Source organism: Bos indicus, chromosome 5, assembly GCF_029378745.1.
Source record: "Bos indicus isolate NIAB-ARS_2022 breed Sahiwal x Tharparkar chromosome 5, NIAB-ARS_B.indTharparkar_mat_pri_1.0, whole genome shotgun sequence".
NCBI lineage: Eukaryota > Metazoa > Chordata > Mammalia > Artiodactyla > Bovidae > Bos > Bos indicus.
In genome coordinates, this window is record NC_091764.1 from 25,794,174 (window position 1) to 25,816,476 (window position 22,303).

The 22,303-nt window shown below is 55.0% G+C and overlaps 2 protein-coding genes and 1 long non-coding RNA gene across 6 annotated transcripts in view; 2 read left to right on the forward strand and 1 right to left on the reverse strand.

The window, feature by feature from the left end:
• Positions 1-3,310, reverse strand: part of LOC139183072 (uncharacterized) — a 20,664-nt gene extending 17,354 nt beyond the window's left edge. The window contains exon 1 of the long non-coding RNA XR_011566542.1: positions 3,029-3,310. This is a non-coding gene — a long non-coding RNA (uncharacterized lncRNA). The remainder of the gene's footprint in view (positions 1-3,028) is intronic.
• Positions 1-17,956, forward strand: part of ZNF385A (zinc finger protein 385A) — a 20,998-nt gene extending 3,042 nt beyond the window's left edge. The window contains exons 1-8 of one of the 4 annotated variants that reach the window (XM_019960384.2): positions 2,253-2,355; positions 3,449-3,585; positions 11,172-11,282; positions 13,349-13,511; positions 15,398-15,640; positions 16,002-16,171; positions 16,349-16,444; positions 16,601-17,956. In XM_019960384.2, the coding sequence (XP_019815943.1) occupies positions 3,499-3,585; positions 11,172-11,282; positions 13,349-13,511; positions 15,398-15,640; positions 16,002-16,171; positions 16,349-16,444; positions 16,601-16,831 (1,101 nt within the window). In that variant the 5' untranslated portion in view covers positions 2,253-2,355; positions 3,449-3,498 and the 3' untranslated portion in view covers positions 16,832-17,956. Of the gene's footprint in view, positions 1-2,252; positions 2,356-2,759; positions 3,047-3,313; positions 3,334-3,448; positions 3,586-11,171; positions 11,283-13,348; positions 13,512-15,397; positions 15,641-16,001; positions 16,172-16,348; positions 16,445-16,600 lie in introns of those variants that run through there. The other 3 variants (XM_019960382.2, XM_070788986.1, XM_019960383.2) reach the window with 3 other exon arrangements.
• A 1,892-nt stretch (positions 17,957-19,848) lies between these two features.
• Positions 19,849-21,849, forward strand: GPR84 (G protein-coupled receptor 84). The gene is made up of 2 exons (XM_070788987.1): positions 19,849-19,991; positions 20,432-21,849. Exon 2 carries the CDS (start codon positions 20,440-20,442, stop codon positions 21,628-21,630), a length of 1,191 nt encoding a protein of 396 aa, XP_070645088.1. The 5' UTR covers positions 19,849-19,991; positions 20,432-20,439; the 3' UTR covers positions 21,631-21,849.
• The last annotated feature ends 454 nt before the right edge of the window (positions 21,850-22,303 follow it).

The window sequence follows — 22,303 nt, forward strand, 5'->3', positions numbered from 1 at the left end:
TTACTCTAATGAGTTTCCCTCTGGAGTGGCCTGTCCCAGCCAGGCCCCAGCTCCTCCCTGCCCTGCTTGACAGGGTGTGCACGCCCACAGGCCTGTGCACTAGCGCACACATACACACTCCAATTTGCTGTCTACCTCCTCTTCCTCCAAACCCCCCTGAAGCCCTCACCTAACCAGCCATCAGGAGCCCCAGATTTCCTGCTTCATTTCCTCCTGCGAAGCCCTCTATATTCTTGCCTTTCCCTCTTCCATCCCTAGTAAAGTGTGGTGCCTGAAAGCCCTGTCTGGAGCCAGCCAGCTAGATTCAAATGCCTTACTAGCTGTGTGACCTTGGTCAAGTAACTCCCCCTCTCTGATCTGATGGCCGTCATCTAAAAGATGAGGATTTGTTTATTTAGCAAACATTTCTTGAGCTTTCTTTGTGGCAGGCCAGCACTGTACATAGATTTGTTCCATCTTTTCAACAACTCCACTACGCAAGATACCATTGCTCTCTTTTGATAAAGGAGAAGTGAGACAGAGAGAGTTCAGGAAACAAGCTAGTCACCCAGCTAGTGAGCAGCGGAGCCATCCACAAGGAGGCGTGTGTGTACAGTGCCTGGCATACAGCGGACCCTCAGAAAGTGGCAAGTTATTAATAAAGTTATTAATTATTCCTCTCCAAGAAGGAGAGGAAAGGACTGAGGCTTGGGCTACCAGACCAAGGGCCCTGTTTCTGCTCACTGGGTCCATAAAAGCTGCCGTCTGCCGCCCTTCCACCCCAGATCTCAGTGGAGTGGACCCAGGACTCTGGGAAAGAGACACACGAATCTCTAGCTGCCCATTTGGGTTCCTCACTTCACTGCATCCTTAGCTCCTTCCTCCCACTTCCCCTTCCCTCCCCCCACCCTTGGGCTCATGTTGCTGGCCAGAGGGAACCAAGTGGTGGCTACCCCTTTTCCTCCAGCCCCAGGAGGTGCATGGAACTTGTTCTCCGTTTCCTGTCCTTGGACAAGATGGAAGCCTTGCTCATATCTTTGCTGAATTCAGAGTTAGACTGGAGCACTTCGGGGTTATTAGCAAAGGAAGAATTTGCTACAGAGGGTGACAGATCTTCATTGAAATCTCAGCCCTGATACTTACAGGCTGTGTAATATCAACCAAGTCTTTGTAACTCTTCCGAGCCTCAGTTTCTTCATATGTCAAATGGTTAAAACCTAGTATTAGCTACCGCATAGAATGGTTCCCTCAGAGATGAAATGTGCGAATACTCAGAATGCCTGGATATATTTGTTTTTCTGTCGCCTTTTGCGGAACTCACCTCTCTCCTCTAAGATGGGTGTTTGAGGGGCGAGGACCTGGAGAGTCCTGAGCCAGGGAAAGGGTCAGGGAGCTGAGCTGCTGCCCTCCCTGGGGCCGGGGCAAGTGCCAGCCCCGAACCAGCTGCTCGGGGTGGGTGCTGGGTGCCGGGGACTCTGGGAGTGCTCAGGTTTCTCTCACCATTCCTGATGCCGCCCGGGGCTCGTTAAGGCTGCCCTGGCCTTGTGTGCCAGGCAGGAGGGGGTGGGCACAGAAGGGAGAAGCCACGGGGGGAACAGAGGGGAAGGGGAGATGGTCACCCTACCCCATCAGTCTGTCCATCCCTCTTTCTCCTCTCTCGTTCTCTGTTTTCTGGTCTTTCTGCCCTTATCCCTAGCTCTGTGTCCAGCTTCTCTGCGGTGTTCTGTTTCTCCCTCATTTTACTCTCTTCACCTCTCCATTGTCCCCTATCCTCTTCTCTCTCAGCGTTTATGTCCCTTTTCTCAGTCACCTATTCCTGCTTCTGTCAGTCTTTCTCCTTCTCTCTCACTCACTTTTGTCTGCTTGTCTGTCTGTCTCTCTCCTGCCCCACTATCCCCTCTCAACCTCAAGGTGAGGAGGGAATGGACATGACTTACAGACCCCCAGCTGCCCAAGGGCCAAGGCTAAGCATCCCACCCTTCTCCTTCAGCCCTTAGATGTCTGCCGCCCAAGCTCCCAGCAGCCTTGACCCCTCTCAGCCTCAGGCCCCTTGGCCACGCAGTCATAGCAGTGGGTGAAAAAGGCAGACCCCTCCAACCTTCCTGGACCAGCTCCCTGCCCCCAGCTGTGCCTGAGCCCTCCCCACCCCCTCCCTCTTGCCTCTGATTCCCCTAATCCCTGCTCCCCCGCCCTCCCCTCTGCCCCACTTTTCCAGGACTCTGATTGGCTGGTTCTACTGACTGGACTGGGGTGGGGGGGGCTGGCAAGGGAGGGGGCAGGGGGCAGAACCAAGGGAAGGGGACGCTGTCAGGCCCAGGCCCCTGGGGGGCCAGGGCCAGGCCACTGCCTGGGGGCAGAGGGCACCAGACACTGAAGGTATGAAAGGGGGCCGTCTCTGAAGGGAGCAGGAAAAGGATCTGGGTGAGGGGGGACCCTCTGCCCCAGTGAGGTCAAGGGAGGACGGGGCTAAGCTTGCAGCCTCCTGGGTTTGCCTTTGTTCCTGGGAACCCCTGGTGCTGGCAGGGGTTGCTGGAGCCGTGAAGGGCAGCCAGAGTTCCCTGACCGGTGGACAGTGAGATCGCAGAAGGGAGCTGGGCCAGCGGAAGCCCAGAGGGGTCCTTAGGGCCTTGGGGACCATTCCGTGGAGCCTGGCCGGGCTCCTCCCATGGCTCTGGGGGAGGAGAAGGTTTCAGGGAGGGTAGTGGCGTGGCTGGCCTGGACTTTCATTTCCCCTTGGGGTCAGACCCAGGCATTCCCCTCCCAGAGGCCAGTCACAGTTCCTCCTGCAGAGCCGGAGCGAACATTCCGGCAGCGACCAACAGAGGTGCCTGGGGAAGACAGACCAGTTGGGAGAAAGGGCTCTGAGAATGGTCCCAGGCAGCCCGCCTCCCAGAGCAGATGCCACTCGCTGACCCCAGACGTCGACAGTTCGTTAAGAATTACAGTTGGGACAAAATCATAACTCTATGGGGAGCCTGAAAGATTCAGCAGCCCTCCTTCAAATCCAGGTCTCAATAGTCCCCTCTAAGCAGTGGGATGAATCACTCACCTGACTGCTCTCCCTGGGGTAAGCCTTTGGGATTCCCTGGGGGACAGCAAAACCGGAAGAAGGGAGTGGCCAGGGGTCTGGGACTCCCAGTCCTGCTGGTCTGTCAGGCAGCCTGCAGATAAGGCCTGTGATCTTCCTGGGTTTGTAAAATGCCTGAAGGTCTTGGCTGAGGGAGGCTGGAGAAGGGGGAAGTGAAAATCACCCCGAAGGGAAGAACCACAGATCTGCACCCTCCCCCAGGCCCACAGGGCACCTTGCTCCATTGCTCCGGAGTCAGTCAGCAGGAGGAAGTGTGTGTAATGGGGGTCGGTGGCACTTCTGAGTTTGGGGGCCCCAGCTGGGGATTGGGACTGCCAGTCTTGGGTGGGGCTCCCAAGTGTCAATCTTCCTGCCCGACATAATGTTTTCTCTGCCCTTTAGGCAGCTTGAGCCGGGCAGGGCCCCTCCCTCTGCTACGGCAGCCCCCGATCATGCAGCCCCCACTGGACCTCAAGCAGATCCTGCCCTTCCCACTGGAGCCAGCACCCACCCTGGGCCTCTTCAGCAATTACAGCGCTGTAAGTAGCGACCTGCCTGTCTGCCTTTGCCACCCTCTCGCCACCTGAGTCCTTCTCTCCCTCGGATCCATCCCTGCCTTCTTCTCCTATTCTGTCTAATTCCTTATCTCAGGGCCCCATCCCTCACTTCTAGTCAGTTACAAGCATCGTTGACTTTCTGGTATACTATTGACAACAATATCCATAATAGCTAATAATCGCTGAAGTTCGGCTACGGGCCAGACACGGTGCTGGGTGTTTGATGTGAATCATCTCATTCAGTCCAGCTTCGAGAGAAGTCATGAGACCTAGATTGGGGGCAGTGACAAGGAGATGGAAAGAGAGACTCCACAAGGGCATAGGCAGCCTGTTTGTAAGCTCCATCTCTCTGGAGCCCACTGTTGGGGAGGGGAGGGTTAGTGCGGTAGGGCTTGAAGGGCCAGCTAAGTTGTCTAGATTTAATACAATATGAAATAGGGAGACATTATCCATTCTTGAGCAAGAGAGTGAGCTGGAGAAGCAGTGTTTGAGGCAGGTGAGTGGGGCAGGAGGGAAGAGAGCAAAGGCTGGAGGATGGTGGCCAGTCAGGAGGCTGGCCCTGCAATACCAACATTTGCATTGCACTTTGAGGTTTGCAAAGCATTTTGCATATCTCAGTCTTTATAGCAACCCTATGGGGTAGCTGCCATTTTACGTCAGTTTTACAGATAAGAAAACGGGAATACTGACTATAAACAAGGTGCTGTCCAGAGCCTGCAGGGGAGCCTGGAGAGCCAGACTGGGCCCATGACAGCAGCAGAGTGAGCAGAGGAAGGGGGAGAGGTGAGGTGTTTCCAAGGAAATGTTGACAGGCTACGGTGACCAACCAGGGTTTGGGAATCTGGGGAGAAGAGAGAGGATGAGTCAAGGATGACTGCCGGTTTCAGGCCTCAGTGACTGAGACAAAGAAGTTACCTTGCCAGGGGCAGGGGATCAGAGGAGGAGGCTGGCCTGGGGTGAGGCTGCTGAACTCACTTGAAGACATGGTGAGTTGGTGGACCAGTGGGACACTGAGCCAAAAATGTCCAACAGACAGTTGGAACTTGGGGCCTGGAGAGTTGGCTGGAGCTAAAGGTTTGGGGAAAGTTCAGCTTTACTCAACTCAGATAACCCACCATCAAACCATATCCAGTTATAAGCATATTGAGCATCAACTATGCATCAGGCACTGCAGTAAATGGTTCTGTCATGGCCGTCATTGTTGTTTTGGCCACACTGGGTGACTTATGGAATCTTAGTTCCCTAACCAGGAATTGAACCTGGGCCCTCAGCAGTGAAAAAGCGAGTCCTAACCAGTAGATGTTTCTTTATATGTGATCTCATTTAATCTTCATCACTACCCAACAAAGTAGACACTATTATTCCAGTTTGATATATAGGAAGACAGAAACTAAGGCCCTGAAGGAATGTATCTAAGTTGACACAGTACGTGCCTAAGGTATGATTTGAACCCAGAGCATCTAACTCCAAAAGAGTTCTCTTTATACCTGCTGTTCCTTCCAACCTCTTCTCAGAGAATCCAAACCAACATTTGCATTGCACTTTGAAGTTTACAAAGCATTTTTCATATCTCAATCTTTATAGCAACCCTATGGGTTAGCTGCCATTTTATCCATGTTTTACAGACAAGAAAACTGAATACTGACTATAAGCAGGGTGCTGTCCTAGATATGATGGAGATGTGAGGGTAAATATAACATGCTCCAGTCCTAAAGATGCTTATATTCAGGGAAGAAGTATAGATGTGCATGAAATGATCTACAGTGCAAAACAGAGGAAGGGTTAGAAATATGGCAAAAAAGACAGTCACAAAAATTCAACTGAATGAAAAAAATTTTTGAGCACCTACTATGTGCCAGGCACTACACCGGGTGTCAGGGACACAGGACTCAGTCTGCTTGGAGAGCTCACAGTGTAGTAGGAAAGATAACAAGTTAGCATTTACCCTATAGTGTGAGAAGAGCTGTGCTGGAGGCATGCAGCTTGTAGGGCAGCCCAAAAGAGTATCAGAAAAGACTGGCTGGATGTAGTGAGGGACCAACTGGAGCTGAGCAGGGAAAAAAAAAAAAAACAGTGGAGGAAAAAGGGATTGAAGCTGGAGCGGGTGACGCTATGATTTGGGCTTTGAAGAATTATTAGTAGGATTTAGAAAGGGACCTCAGAGAATATTCCAGACTGAAACAAGGACTACAAAAGAGCATTTGAGAAACTGCAATTGATTGGATGTGACTGGAGCAAAAGGTGCTGAGAATACTTTCCCCCCAATTTGCATACCTGATTGACACTTAACCTCAGGTCTCCCATCATTGTCCCCATTTATTTTTTATTTTTTGCCACATCATGCAGCATGTAGGATCTTAGTTCCCCAACCAGGGATCAAACCCATGTCCCCTGCACTGGGTGCATAGAGTCTTCACCTTTGGACAGCCAGGGAAGTCCCCTTTGTCCCCATTTTATAGGCGAGGAAACACAGACCCAGAGAGTTTGAGTGACTTGCTCAAGGTCACAAAGCTACTTCGTCTATTCACTTGGATAATCCCAGGTTTCTGACTCCCTGGGTTCATGGTTCCACGGCCTCTGGTGGAGACGAGCCATGTAAAGCCAGGACCGTGGATAAGCTTGGAGAGAATGTGACCAGATTTTGAGCAACACCAACTCTGGCATCAGACTGGCAGGCTTTGAACTGATGTTCTGAAAGTACTGGCTGTGTGACTTAGGCCAATTACTTAACCACTCTGAATCTCAATTTTACCAGCTGTAAAATAAGACAGCAATAGTACCAACTCAAAAGTTATTGTGAGAATTGTATTACATAATCATAATGCCTAGCATAAAGTAAGTTTTCAAGGTAAGCTGCTATGATTATTATGTTATTTCTATTGTTTTTATTTTATAGATGATCAGAGAGAGAAAGGTAGTTTGGCCAAGGCCCAAGCCTTGGGGAATATGCAGAACTAGGCAGTCATAACAGGAGGAGGCTCCAGCAAAGGAAATGGAGGAGCCACAGGAGGGGGTGGGGACAGAATTGGGTTTTTGTTGAGTTGGAGAAGCCAAGTGAGAGTGTGTGGCAGGCTGCATCAATAGTGTCAAATTCTGCAGGGGAACAAGGACTGCAGAAAAGCTGCAGACAGGCCTTGGCAGTGGTGTGCAGCAGTTAAGTACAGGGCTTTGGAGTCAGGCTGCCCAGGTTTAAATTCAAATCCCAGTTCAGCCACTTACTAGCTTATGACCTTGGGCAAATTATTTAGCCTCTCTAAACCTCAGTTCCCTCATCTATAAAATGAAGATAATAATAGTACTTACTTCCAATAGTGGTTGTGAAGATTAAATTAGATAATCCATGCAAAGAGCTCAGTCCACAGGCTGGCACATTCCAAGGGCTCAATCAACATTAGATGGAGGTGGTGATATTATTATTCATGGCAGAGTCTCTCCTTCGCTGCTCTAATACTTCCAGATCTCTCCTACTCTGGTAGTTCTTACTCTTTAGACCCCTCCCTGCATTACTCATCCCTCTGCCCTTGAATATCCCTCACTGTCTCCCAAAGACAGCCTCTCTCTCTCCGCATCCTAGCCCCTGCTTCGCTCATCTCTCGGCCTTAGGTGGAACGGAGGGGAAGAGATCCAGAGATGAGAGAGCCGGAATCTCCTAGGATTTATCCAGAAAAGGATGAGGAAATGTTTGGGGGAGTGGGCTGCTCTGCCCTCCTGGCCCTCGTCCCGCAGTGCTGTCCCCACTGGACCGCCAGAGGGCAGCAAGTGCACGAAGCATAAGCTCTTCGGGACGCTGGTTCTCCAGCAGGTGGCGGGCGAGCGGAGCAGGTGGGAAGAGGTTAGGGATGATGTCCCCAGCCTGAGGTCGCTTCTGCCCTGGGCGACCCCAGCTCCACCATCCAGAGGAGTCACTAGGAGAGCAGTGCCTGGCACCTGGGTACCTGGGCTCCGTCTCCCATCCTTAGCAGGGGAAGTGACATGTAAAAGGGGCACCGGGGCGGTGTGCAGAGGGAGCAGAAGGGTCGTCTGGGGACTCGAAAGAGAAGCTGTTAGAAGAGCGAGGGTGGAAGGGGTGACAGAAAGGAGAAAGGTCCAAGCTAAAGAAACAGGGTCGGCCATGGGATTGGTAGGGATATAAGCCCCAGCAAGGTCCCCAGTGGAGGAAGCCCAATGGGGCGTCTGGCCCATGCCGCTCACCAGGACCAGGTCTTCCTGGAACGAGTGTCTGGACATGGACACCCCGTCCTCTTTTCGCCCTAGCGCCCCTTTATCCCTCCCGAGATCCCTATCCCCGCCCCCGTGTTCGGCCCTCCCACGGCCCCGCCTCTGGGGCGGGCTCCGGGCAGGGCCGGCGCCGCCTCCCCTTCTCCCGGCCGGCCCGGCCGCACAGCCCCGAGCCACCCGGGCAACGAGCGCCGCGTCCCCGGCCTGCCCGGCCCGGCCCGGCTCGGCCTCCCCGCCCGGGTCCACCAACCCGGGCCATGGAGCCGCGTCCCCCGGGGTCCCGCAGGGTAAGCCACCCGGCCCCTCCTCTCTCCCTGGCTCCCGCCGCTGCCGCAGCGGCCCCCCCCCCAACCCCCGCCCCAATCCCCGCCCGCAAGCCCCTGCCCGACTCCCTACCTCTCCGCCTGGTCCTCGGGTTATCCGGCCCATCCCCCACGACCGGCGCGGCCCTAACCAATCTCCGGATCCCATCTGGCGCCCCGCAGCCTGCTGCCACCATACTGGATACCCTGGCCTCTGTTTCTCAGATCCTCGAAGTCCCCCAAATCTTAAGACTTCCCATCAGGTCCTACACCTACCCCCTGATTGCCACGCCGCTGCTCAGATCCCTAATGCAGCCCTGACCCCATCTCAGCCTTAGTCCTCTTCTTAGCATCCCTCCGCCAGCTTCCACCTGCTCTTTGGACATCCTCTAGCCCCCTCTCTTTCCTATTTCATTCTTCCTGCCCCTCAGGTCTCTCCATCCCCGAAATTCCACCCCCTTCCCTTTTTCGCCTTTATTTGGGGGGGATGGGGAAGTGGGGTGGTCAAACAGGGGCAGCGGTGCCATCAGATAAAGGGCAATGGAAGGAAATATAATCAGAGCCCCCCCCTCGTGTTCCTGATCTGGTTTCCCCCTTCCCTCCCCCTTGCCCTTCCTGATTCATTTTGCCCCAGCTTAGAGGAGCGATTCCCTTTCATGTCTGCTGTTGGAGGGCAGGTGGGAGGGGACTGTTCTGTGGACTTTTCCAGACAGCGTCTAGGCCAAAATCCTAGGGAAGGGGCTCTGGAGTGGGATGGGGTCTGGGAGACGCTGGCCTCCACCCTCCCCAGAGATCCCTCATCTAGGTCACCAGGGCCTCTTGACCTTGGCCCGGAGCAGCACTTCAGTGGTTCACATTCCACCTGCGCAGGGATTGGGCCTAGGAGCCTTCACCTTCAGCCCGGTGTCTCCTCACTTCCTGGAGGACAGGGTGGGAAGGACCTACCTGGCTGGGTTGCTGCCCTCTTCTCTGCTTACCCCTACCCCTAGCTGGTGTTCATGGACTTAAACCTGAGGAGTGGGGTGTGCAAAGGAAAAGGCTCTTGCCCTGCAGGAAGGACCTAAGCGGGGGAGGGACTGTTGGCAGGGGATGGATGTTGGGACAGTCAACTCCCAGGTCATCCTCAGGGCACTGGTCCTCAGCCACTCTGGGGAGCAGGCTGAGGTGCTGGGTGGGGCACAGACAGAACCCAGAGCCTCTGTGTCCCCCTCTCCTTCCCACTTCTCTCTCACTACAGTTTTCTTTGACTTAGGTTTCCTGGCCCAGATTGGGTTTCTGTTTGGGCTGAATTCCATTCCCCACCCAGCATGTGAGGACGTCCAGGAGCTGAGGGGATCCCTGGGGCAGGGTTGGGGGTCCCTGATTAGGGAGGACTGTCGGCTAGGGGCTGAGAGTCGAGTGCAGTCATGTGTCTCCTCTTTGTGATTAAAGCCTGTCTCCAACTTGGTCTGTCTATCTTTCTGCCAAACACATCGTACATTCACACCGATAAACACACAGCTGAAGATTGCACAACCTGACCATTCATGGCTTCAGCAGATCCCCCGACACAGAAATGTTGATCCATAAATGATGTACACACAGCACGTGACACGCCTTCACACTCCACCCCTGCACAGATTGATCATAGCCTGCCTAGACACACACAGACACACCCAGTCTTCCCCTGTTTGGCTTTTCCCCAAAAAGGACCCAGGCTTCCAGGAGGTGAAGAGTAAGCCACTGAGAGGGACTGCTTCCAGCCATGGGCAAGCCAGGCAATGGACATTTGTCTGTCAGCCTGGTTATCTGAACCTGGCTCCTGCCTCTGCTACTGCCAAGTGGGGTGGCCTATTTCACAGGGATGCTGAAGCCCCTTTCTTGACATTAACCCCAAGCAGCCAGTGAGACAACTGAGGGGAGCAAAGAGGAGCCAGGATGTGTGGGCTCTCCAGACCGCCTTCTTCACCCTGCTCCGTGTTCCTGTCTCTCACCACTGCCTCCTTGGGAATCATGAAGACCTGGGCACAGGGAGGGCCTCGCCTAAGGAGCTATGGACACCCCCAGTCTCCAGCAACATTTTTTTCCACTTAATCCTAGGAGATAAGGTTTCAGCTCTCATTTGGTTCTAAGCTTATGAGAGATCACCCAGTCCTGCACAACCTCAGCTGCATTCCAGGCTCGCCTCTCCCCAGCCACTGAGGGGCCAGAAGGGAGGAGGAAGAGCAGGGAGGCAGTTATCATGCCTCTGGGCCCCTGGCTTCATCCCCTGATAGCAGAAAGCCTCAGAGAGAAACTCCCATCCTCTTCCCTCCTCATGTGAACTCTTGGCAGGACACTGCAAAGACATCTGCTGATCCAGGGTTGGGGCAGAGGCCGTTCCTAATCCCGCCCAGCCCCACAGCCCTGCCCTAGAAGCCCTGTGACCAGAGAGAGGGAGTTCAGAAGATGCCTGGGCTTCCTCAGGCCAGCCCGGCTTCTTAGCTTCCCCTTATTCCCCGTTATTCACTGGATCCACCTACTCTCACCTGAGTTCTTTTACTCCCTCTAGAAACTGCTACTCTTAAGAGGTCCAGGGAGTGAGCATGTTAGGGCAACCTGGGGCTCAGAGATGGGAAGCTAGGAACATCTGTCTCCTTGGCTTGGCTTGGTTGAAAGGCCGGAAAAGGCTTTAGCTGAAGGCCCTAGGATCTGGGATGCTTTGGGGACTTCCTAAGTGGGCCTCTGGTGGATTAGCTCAGGAAAAAGGTCATGGTGACAGGATTCGATCTTCATGGTATAACAGATGGATGCAGGAGTCCAGGTTCAAATTCCAACTCTGCTACTGAAGCATGCTGTGACCTTGGGCAAGCCACTTCTACTTTCTGTCAAATGGGAGCGTTGAGCCAGTGGCTTTTTCAGGGCCCTTCCAGTGCTATGAAGATTGGGCTGGGAGAGAATCAGGGAACCGAAGCTCGGGGCCTTCTGGCCCACTGAGGAGTGGGGAGGAAGCTCTGGGCACTTTGTTTCAGCCCAGCTGCTGCCACTGCTTGTGCTGGGTCCCTGGCTTACCCCAGCCTGCCTCCACAGATGGACCCTGTGCAGAAGGCTGTACTCTCCCACACTTTTGGGGGACCCTTGCTCAAGACCAAGCGGCCCATCATCTCCTGCAATGTCTGTCAGATCCGCTTCAACTCTCAGGTAAGATACCCAGCCACTCATGCATCCAGTGGGTGGGGCAGGTGGAACAGGGGCTGTGTGGCATCTTGTGGGAGGGTCAGGGCTGGGAGCTCTGGGTGAGGGGTGGGGATTAAGGGGGTCTCAAAGGATACTGCAGGAGGGGCGGGAATGATGGAAGCCCTCCGGAGGGACCAGAGATCTTTCTTGGGGGACTCAATTCAACTCCTAATGTTTCCAGATACTTTTCCCTCACCCTGTAACTCAGGGACTGAGGCATTCCTGCCTCAGAACTTCTTAGAACGCAGGTGGCCGTCTGTGTCCGGGTGGGAGCGTGGCCTCTGGCCCGCTGGTCTCGGGTGTGGGGCTAATTTGTGTCACCGGCCCCCCTGCAGAGTCTGTGTTCCTTCCTTGTTGTTGTTCAGTCCCTCAGTCGTGTCCGACTCTGCAACCCCAAGGACTGAAGCCTACCAGGCTCCTCTTGCCTGGAATTTTCCAGGCAAGAATACTGGAGTGGGTTGCCATTTCCTCCTCCAGGGGATCTTCCCGACCCAGGGATCAAACCTGAGGCTCCTGTGCTGGCAGGCAGGTTCTTTACCACTGAGCCACCAGGGAAGCCCAGTGCCCTCCTTGGCCTCTGCTGAACTCCTCCCAGCACCCCCCACTTCCCTCTAACCTCCTGGTTTCCTCCTCTCTCCAAATCACACCCAAGGCCTGGCCCCTACTGCTCTCCTGTGGGAAAGTCTTTCCCATGGGAGAAGCCATCCAAACCTAGGTGTCAGAACTGATGTATCTGGCCTCCCAGATTATCCCCCTCTGAGCCTCCCTTTTCTATGGGTCTGTAGGGGACTCTGTGGGGTGCAGGTTCTGAGAGCTTTTGGAGAAAAACAGCACAGCCTCATTCTGCTGAGTAGGGGAAAAGAAAGCATGTTCTATTTCTCTCCCCAGTACACACACACACACCCACACACACGCACACACCATGCTGCCAGACTCTGCACACCACTGCCCCACCCTGGGCTGTCAGTCTTTTCCTGCCTATCCACACCTTTTATTTCTGCTTTACCCTGTCTGGATGTTTTTGTGGTTCCAGGATTGTGTATTCTTAGCAGAGGAGGCACGCAGGGTTGGGGTGGAGCCAGGACCAACTCAGATTTAGACTTCACCTTGACCTTGACCCCAAGAACCCCCTCTCTCAACCCTGGCTCCACTCACTGTGAGACTGGAGGGGCCAGGGCCCAATGGTGGGCAGCCCTCCCCTCTCTCTGCCCTCTCACTCCCCCCACCCCCACCCCCAACCAAGCAGCTCTGTTTTGACAGCTGTCTCTGTTGCTGTCTCTGTCTCCAGAGCTGGGCTTGGGGCCAGGGTCCTCCAGGGTGTCCACAGAGGCCTCAGGGAAAATGAGACCGGGGGGAGTATTCAGGGTAGAGCCCAGACTTCAGTGCTCCTGGGACTCCCAGCTTGAGCATGGAAGCAGCAAAGCTGGATGCTGGGGCCAGGGGACACAGGCGCAGAGAGGAGATGCAGACTGGCTGGATTGCTCGGCCCCTCCCATTTCCCCTGTTGGAGCAAGTGGGCTTCCCAGGTGGTGCTAGTGGTAAAGAACCCACCTGCCAATGCAGGAGACATAAGAGACTCGGGTTATGTCTCTTCCCTGGGTTGGGAAGATCGCCTGGAAAAGGGCATGACAAACACTCCAGTATTCTTGCCTGGAGAATCCCACGGACAAAGGACCCTGGCTGGCTACAGTCTACGGGGTCACAAAGAGTCGGACACGACTAAAGCGACTTAGCATGCATAGACGTGAGTTCCCTTTCCCTCAGCCCTGGACAAGGTGGGAAGCCGGAGTCAGCAGCCAGGAGCTGGGTGAGGTGGTGGGGTAGAGCCCGGGCTAGATGGGGACTGAGGTTCCCCACAACTGAGCCCAGGAATAATCAGGGCTCCTCAGTGTGGGGCTTTACATATCCCTGGTGTGGGGAGAGCTTTTACTGTAGCCCGCTGAGACCACCCCAGGATCTGATACATCCGTGGGAAGAACATTCAGATGAAAGGTGATCTCAGATTGCCTTCTCTTCCTCCATCTCTAAAGAGCCAGGCTGAGGCACACTACAAGGGTAATCGCCATGCCCGAAGAGTCAAAGGCATCGAGGCTGCCAAGACCCGAGGCAGGGAGCCCAGCGTCCGGGAACCAGGAGACCCAGCTCCCCCAGGCAGCACCCCCCCAAATGGAGATGGTGTAGCCCCCCGTCCAGGTAAGTCCAACACCCCTACACCCTTCAACGGATCTTGTCTCCTCCATTCTGTCCCCACTCCCAGAACTCTCCTTTGCTTTCATCTCTCTTCCTCAGCCCCCACCCCACCCCCACCCAAGGTGAGTCCTGCAGCCAAACACAGTGATGCAAAATTTCCATCCTGTCACCCCGACTCCCGCCCCAGCTCCTCAGCAGAGTCCCCACTCTCTGTCTTCCCCACTGCCCAGTGACTCAGAGAGGGGCTAGGGTGAGGCCACCTGGCAGACTTCCTCAAGAAAAAGAGAACCATCAGATGCAGGGAAAGGCCCCTTCATGGGGCAGAGGAACAGGGGAAAGAATCAAGATATCTGAGGGCCTGCCCACGGAGGCTCCCCGCTCCACCAGGGAGGACTGAGCCCAGGAAACCCAGGCAACTCCCTGGGTAATCTTGGGTAGATCTTTTGACCTCTCTAGGCCAGAATTTTCTTTCTGGGGACATGAGGGCCTGAGACTTGAAGATCTGTGAGATTCTTTCTCCCTCATGGCTGATGGCCATCCTCAACCATATTCCCAGCCAAGAAACCAGAAAGAAGGAATATCAAGACAGGAAGATCTGAGCCACCCCCATCCCCAGGATTACCACATCAGATGTCAGTCAGGGTCAACTTCGGGGAGACTCAGCAAACCCGTGTTCTTGTCCTTGCCTGTCCTTCCTGCCCCACCCTAAGAATGAGAACCAGGAAACAGGTCCCCACTCTCACCATACACACACACACACACACACACTCACACCGTCCTCAGGGATGCACGGATAGGGCAAGCAGGTGAGCTGAGTTCTACTTGTGTTCTAGCTGCTTCTTAGCCTGAACATCTTGTGTTTATTTGGTAATGTCTCTGTCAAAGGGGCTGACGATGGTGGTGATGTAGCTAACACTGCCTGTCTAGCACCATTCTCAATGCTTAATGTATACTACCTCACTGAGTTCCTGGGGTACCTCTCTAAAGAGATAAGGAAACCTGTCCTGCTTTTGAAAGCCAGGAGGCCTGTCCAGATTGAGATATGAGTGTGCTGTCTGGATTGGGACGGACATAAAGGATGGCAGAAATGAGGAAGAGAGGGGAAAAAAAAACAAGAAAGATCCCAGGATGGACCAACAAATGGACATCTGCATGGCTTAGGGGGGTCCCCTCCCACCAGCCCCCCATCCCCACCCCTACTCCCACCCCCGGCCTCTCCCTGACCCGGAAACTGGATCAGCCACTGGAGCAAGAATGGGAGCGCTTGAGTTTCCCCTGTGCAGAGGCCAGAACCCAGCGCTGAGGACTGGGGCCTGTGCATCTTTAATCGAGCCATGAATTATAGAGCAGCCCACATCCCTGTTTCTTCCCTCTCCGGTTCTGCTGTTTCTGTTTCCCTTTCGCCATGTCTGTGTGTGTCTCTCCCAGGCTCTCCTCACCTCGCTTCGGCCCCTTCCTAGAGTTCTTTGGCATGCCTCCCCAGGGACTGGGCAGGCCTCTGAGAGGGGGCTGGCCGGGCGGAAAGCCCAGGCTGGCTGGCAGGCCTTGGAGGGGAGATTCTTTGCTCCATGCCCCTCTCCCCCTGGCTAGACTGGCTGCCAGCTTCACCCTGGCTGAACGGGAGGCTGGTGGGTCTGGACCCATCAGCCTCCCAGCTTACAAAGAGCGAGCCAGGCGCCGGAGTCTCACACCCAGCCTGCGGCAGCTGGACCACACGTGGCTCTGAACCACATGTGGCTCTGGTCCAGGACATGAGTGCATGCATGTTGTCACAGGGTGGGGACTCCTGGGCCCCTGCCCTCCAGGAAATGGGGGTAGGTCTCCTCCACATAAAGAATCTTCTCCGAAAGCTATCTGGGATGATCCCTATGTTTCTCCCCCAATGACAGTTTCCATGGAGAATGGAGTGGGTCCAGCTCCAGGATCCCCAAAGAAACAGCCTGGCTCCCCATCCCCTCCCAGCGTTCCGGAGACTGGTCAGGGTGCAACCAAGGGTGAAGGGGGGACTCCAGCCCCAGCTTCCCTGCCTGGGGGTAGCAAGGAAGAGGAGGAAAAGGCCAAGCGACTGCTCTACTGTGCTCTGTGCAAGGTGGCAGTGAACTCCCTGTCCCAGCTCGAGGCACATAACAAAGGTACGGACTCCCCTCCCATCCCTGCAAGGCCCTGTCCTCACCCTGCTACTGCCCCCTACCTCCCAGTTCTGCGGTTTCCCCCATGCCTGACCCTCTAAGACCAGCCTGTCTCCCTCCCTAAGCATCTCCCTCATTCCTTAGCCCCTTGCCTCCTCAGTTTCCTCTCCACCCCCTCCCTACCTTATTTCTTGTAATTATGACCCTCCCCTGACCCACCTTTGAAAGGGCTGCAAGGGGCTTGGCAAATCCCCACACTTGATGCAGCCCCTCAATATTGTAATTGGAAATGTGGGTATTTGAGGCCTAGTAGGCCTGGAGAATTTTTCTCCATCCCTAACCCCCTGCCCTCTGTGGGCTCCAGGTACTAAGCACAAGACAATTCTGGAGGCCCGAAGTGGACTGGGCCCCATCAAAGCTTATCCTCGGCTGGGGCCTCCCACTCCTGGGGAACCAGAGGCCCCTGCCCAGGACCGAACCTTCCACTGTGAGATCTGCAATGTCAAGGTCAACTCGGAGGTCCAACTGAAACAGGTGGGTCTGAGGCCCTTCCCGAGAATTCTCGGGAGTACACCTGCTAAGGGGGAGCTTGGGGGAAGACATTTCCTCAGGGTCCCCCTTTAGTGCCACAGAAGGGGCAGGCCCAGGTGCTGAGGTGTGAGCTCCCTGTTTCCCCGTGGCTCACGGTCCCGTACCCACTGGTCCTTACAGCACATTTCCAGCCGGCGGCACCGAGACGGCGTGGCCGGGAAGCCCAACCCACTACTGAGCCGTCACAAGAAGCCTAGGGGCGCTGGAGAACTAGCGGTGAGGCCTGGACGATGGAAAATTTGGCCAAAGCAGGGGGGACCCGAGCCGGGGGGCGGGGAGGAGACGGAATGCCGGCCGCCCTGGGAGAGGTGGAGTTGGCCAGGCCACAGAATGACTATTCCCTCTCCCCTCCCCGCCCTCTTCCCCCTGCAGGGCACGCTGACTTTCTCCAAGGAACTGCCCAAGTCCCTGGCCGGCGGCCTGCTCCCCAGCCCCCTGGCGGTGGCTGCAGTGATGGCAGCGGCAGCAGGCTCCCCGCTGTCTCTGCGCCCGGCTCCAGCCGCACCTCTTCTCCAGGGACCGCCGATCACCCATCCCCTGCTCCACCCTGCTCCCGGGCCCATCCGAACTGCGCACGGACCCATTCTCTTCTCCCCCTACTGACCTGAAACCTGAACCCTGAACCCCCTCCCATTCAACACCCCCCCCCCCACCTCCAGCCGGGACCCAGGCCTCCGGGCGCCCAGCCCGCCCCTCCTCCCGGCACTCCTTGAATGATCTCTCTCCCTCCCCCCCACCCCGAGGTACGGGGTTCCAGGAAAGGGGAGGGGTAGCGGGGGAGGGGGGCTTCAGAAGGGGGGGAACACCCCAGATCTCAGGGAACCCCGCCCCCTGCCCTTCCCTCTCCCCTAGAAAAGGGGGGGCCGTCTCACCCCCGAGCCCCCTTGGAGACACCCCCCCTCCCAAAAGCCATGTCCATCCAGCCCTTCCCCCCCAACCTAGCACAAAACGGGGTTCACAAGCCATGGTCGGGGTCCAGGGGGCAGAAATGGATTTTCTTGGCAATAAGCGGACTCTGGGACTCCGGCGCCCCCTACCCCAAACTGAAGCGCTTCCGTGAACACCCCTGTCCTCCGCAGGGGGAGGGGAGCAGGCGGGATCCTGGGTCCCTCATAAGCACTTTGGTTTTACCGCCTGCAACCTCACTGTGCCCGCCCCGCATCATGCCCCAGCCCAGGTCTAGCCGGGCCCACGGGCAGCACTTAGGGGCATCTCTGGCATTTGGGTGGGACCAAGTAGATGCCCCTATAGACCCATTCCTTCACCTTCTTCCTTCCCAGTCCGGATTCCATTCTTTTCACCAGCACCCATCGCCCAAGGGGTACCAAGGGGGGCAAGGGGTGTCCAGTCCAAGCCCACCCCCGCCTCGCCTTCCGCAAAACTGTGAGCAAAAAGCAATAGAAGCCTCGCCCCCGCCCCGCCCCTTTCCGCAGGATTTGCAGTCTGTAGCCTCCTCCATCCCAGCTCCTAGACCTCACGGCTGTCCGCTCCCCCCAGACACCTCCACTGCACAATTCGGGCGGGGTCGTGACCTTCCCTCCCTCCACCCCCTGTGCTCTCCGTATCGTCAGCCCTCCCAGCACCGACCCGGGAGAGGGACGGGCCCCACTGGCCTTTCCCTCCACATCAACTCTTTCTGCTTGACGATGTAGCAACCCCGGCCCCCCACCCACGTCTTCCCCTTTTCCCAGTCCCTGACAATAAAATCTGGATTCGTTGCCCTCCGTCCCCCAGACTCAGACTCTCAATCTTTGCCCGCTGTTTTGGGGAGCAATTCCATCAGAAGGGGTGTGTGTGTGTAAGATGGGGGGTGGGGGGCGGGGAACGGCACACAGGAAAGAGAGCCAGGAGGAGGAGGGGGACGGGAAAACCCAGCTGGGAGGAGGCAAGATTCGAGGCTTGCGCAAAGCGAGCAATACCCATCCCGCTCAGCCCCACTCCGGCCCAGCTCAAGTGTCAACTTGGCCCTGGGGAATCATTTCGAGTCCAGGTCTCGGATTGCAGCCACGGCTGTTGAGAATTCGTCGCAACTCCACCAGGCGGCGACAACGACATGGAAAAGAAAACCGCGGGGCTAAGACGCTCCAGTGCAGTGTCAGCGTCTCGAGGTCCTAGGGAGACAGGTGTCAGACCTGGTCTCAGACAAAGAAAAGATCCAGACTTTTGTGTCTCTAGTGGGAAACCCACGCCAGGGACACTCAAAGCACGGGGAGATGGGAGGAGGGACCTGGGAATCTGAGCTCTAGGCTCTACTCGGCTCCATAAAATAGTGACCTTGCGGTTAGTCCTCAACTTCCCCATCCGCAAAATGAGCAAGTTTGGGTCTCTTAAAAGTTCGTTTGATTTCATGGATCAACGACTAAAGAGCTGGGACCGTGCTGTTTACAATGATACTAGAATGCCTTCTCATCTGGTTCCCTAAGCGGTCTGTAGGACAGGAAGGCGCACTTCACTAACTGCCTCTCACATGATGCTGGGGGGAGGGGTCTCTCCATCTTCAGAATTCGGCTCAACCACACACTCCCAAGAGCAGCCAGTGCTTCTGTGACCCATCTCCCTCTAGCCCTGCAGGGCAGCAAGAAGGTCAACAAAAAAGGCCAGACCGGAATCCAGCCTCTATGTGGGCTCATCCTGAGTTGCATCTTCTTTGCTCACTTCCACCTCTCTACCCACTTCCCAGTCTTGCGGAAGAAAGGGGGAGGGAAAGTGGGATGAGGACTGTTAAAGAGGAAGATGAGGGAAAGCAGGCCTCCTGAGTTAGTTACCAAGTGGGGGGTGGGAGTTTGCTATAGGTTCAGAAATAGAATCCAACAAGGAGTTTGAGGGGTTTTGTGTGTGTGTGTGTGTGTGTGTGTATTTGTTTTGTTTTCAGGTTGATCTAGCTCAAAAAAGAGCCTGCTGCTGCTGCTAAGTCGCTTCAGTGGTGTCCGACTCTGTGCGACCCCATAGACGGCAGCCCACCAGGCTCCCCCATCCCTGGGATTCTCCAGGCAAGAACACTGAAGTGGGTTGCCATTTCCTTCTCCAATGCATGAAAGTGAAAAGTGAAAGGGAAGTCGCTCAGTCGCATCCGACTCTTAGCGACCCCATGGAGCCTAGAGATCTAGAAATCTGAGGGGCAGAAGTGGCCAGACAGGAAAGTGGGTGGAGAAAAGTAGGGCTGGATCACATGTGGAGAGAGGGGGGTGGGGGCTGGAAGAAATCTGGGTTAGAGGAGCTAGGATATTAGCATATCCCACAGGTACCTCAAATCTGGTATAAAACTGAATTCATTATTTACCCCCTTCCTAAGCCTGCTATGCTTCCCACATTCCCTATCTCATTGATTAAGAGAACCACTTCCACCTGGAAAAGTGGGCATCCTCCTCGTCTTCCCTCCTTCTAACCCTTTTTCCTATGAGTCATTAAATAAATCCTATCTGCCTCTCAATAACCTATGGATCCTGATCATTGTTCTCAATTCCCACAACCACTGTCCTAACCAGGACTGGCTACATCATTTGTGGTGTCCAGTGTGGTAAGTAGTACGGAAATTTCAGCAAAGAAGCCCATATTTCACTAGTTAAAGCCAAATGAGTAGGACCGGAGGCAAGGGAGGAAGTGGCTGAGGTTGGGTAACTGGGGAGTTTCTTGTTCTTTCAGGCCAGTATAATAGGAGCAGAGCACCTCCTGTTTGAAGCCTGACTGCCCACCAGAAAGGACTGTGCTTTGAGTGAGTTGAACGTCTTCCGCTGAAGAGAGATTTGAAGGCTAGGAGACTCAGGTGAGTACTTTTGCGGTGGATATACTTTTATATTCTCTGTCTCATCTCCCAGGTGGTAAAAACAAACAAACAAACAATAAAAAAAACTGAGGCCTGTTATGTGTGTGTGGCAGAAGGGACTATAGACAGATAGGACTGTTATGAATACAGAGGAGAGGGGACTCCTGGGTGGTCTTAAAGGACAGGGGAGAGTATCTGGATGGATATTGAAAAGGCTTGGAGATGGGAGTAGACAGAAACTTCATAGATAAAATAGATAAACATTTGGGAAAATCTTTGAGAATGGGAAAGAGGAGGTTGGGGATCTTGGGATGAAAAGGCTTGGGAATGGCTCTGGAGCTCCTGGCACAAACAGTTCAGGTGCCTGGAAGCCCAGAGTTATTCGAGAGATCTGAGTTCAAGGTCACGTTGTGACTGCCTCTTCTCCCCACCACTCTCAGCTTCCATCATGTGGAACGCTTCTGACGTCAACTTCTCCTGCTACCATGAGTCTGTGCTGGGCTATCGTTACGTGGCAGTTAGCTGGGGAATTGTGGTGGCCGTGACGGGCACGGTGGGCAACGTGCTCACCCTGCTGGCCTTGGCCATCCAGCCCAAGCTCCGAACCCGCTTCAACCTGCTCATCGCCAACCTCACAGTGGCTGATCTGCTCTATTGCACCCTTCTCCAGCCCTTCTCGGTGGACACCTACCTCCACCTGCACTGGCGCACCGGTGCCACCTTCTGCCAGATCTTTGGGTTCCTCCTTTTTGTATCCAACTCTGTCTCCATCCTCACCCTCTGCCTCATCGCCCTGGGGCGCTATCTCCTCATTGCCCACCCTAAGCTCTTTCCCCAAGTTTTCAGTGCCAAGGGCATAGTGCTGGCACTGGTGAGCACCTGGGTGGTGGCTGTGGCCAGCTTCGCTCCCCTCTGGCCAATCTATATCTTGGTGCCCGTAGTCTGCACTTGCAGCTTTGATCGCATCCGAGGCCAGCCCTACACCACCATCCTCATGGGCATCTATTTTGTGGTTGGGCTCAGCAGTGTCGGTGTCTTCTATTGCCTCATCCACCAGCAGGTGAAGCGAGCAGCACAGGCAATGAATCAGTACAAGCTGCGCCAGGCAAGCATCCGTTCCAACCATGTGGCTGGGGCACACGAGGCCGTGCCTGGTCGTTTCCAGGAGCTAGACAGTGGGCTGGCATCAGGAGGACCCAGCGAGGGGATTTCATCTGAGCCAGTCAGTGCTGCCACCACCCAGACCCTGGAAGGAGACTCATCAGAAGTCAGGGACCAGAGCAACAGTAAGGCAGCTAAGCAGATGGCAGAGAAAAACCCTCCAGGAGTGGCTGCCAAGGCCAGGACAACTAAAGGAGCCCAGAGAGCTCAGGACTCTCCATCAGAGTTTGGGAAGGTAACCCGGATGTGTTTTGCTGTGTTCCTCTGCTTCACCCTGAGCTACATCCCTTTCTTGCTACTCAACATCCTGGATGCCAAGGTCCAGGCTCCCCGAGTTGTCCACATGCTCGCTGCCAACCTCACCTGGCTTAATGGCTGCATCAACCCTGTGCTGTACGCAGCCATGAACCGCCAGTTCCGCCAAGCCTACGGCTCCCTCCTGAGACGAGGGCCCCAGAGTTTCCATAGGTTCCATTAAAACTGTGTCCCCAGTCACCAGAATCTGGGATTGTCTCTTCCAGAACTAAGGTGGCCAGCTGTTATAGGAATAGGTGAAAGTGAGATCTGTGGGAATTTTCATGGACAACCACCCCTCAAACTTCCCAAACCCGGCCTCTCCACGCTTCACTCAACATTTCAGCCCTAGGCTGCTCAAGATGCATTATTAATTATTAATAAATGAATTCTATCCTCTTCATGTTCAGGTGTGATCTGTGGGGAAGAAGAAAATAGGCCAGGGTTGGTTTGCAGCTGGAACCTAATAGTTGAGGGTTTGCTGCTGCTGCTAAGTCGCCTCAGTCGTGTCCGACTCTGTGCGACCCCATAGACGGCAGCCCACCAGGCTTCCCCGTCCCTGGGATTCTCCAGGCAAGAACACTGGAGTGGGTTGCCATTTCCTTCTCCAATGCATGAAAGTGAAAAGTGAAAGTGAAGTGTCCGACTCTTCGCAACCCCATGGACTGCAGCCTACCAGCCTCCTCCGTCCATGGGATTTTCTAGGCTTTGGCGGGACATAAGTCAGAGCAGGGGCAGGAAGCAGAAACTTGGGACAGCCTTCAGCTGAGGGGTTTCCAGGTATAAATCATGTGAGTTGGTTTAAGAGGACTAGCCTGCCTCTTTTAAAAAAAAAAAAAATAAATTACCATTAGCTT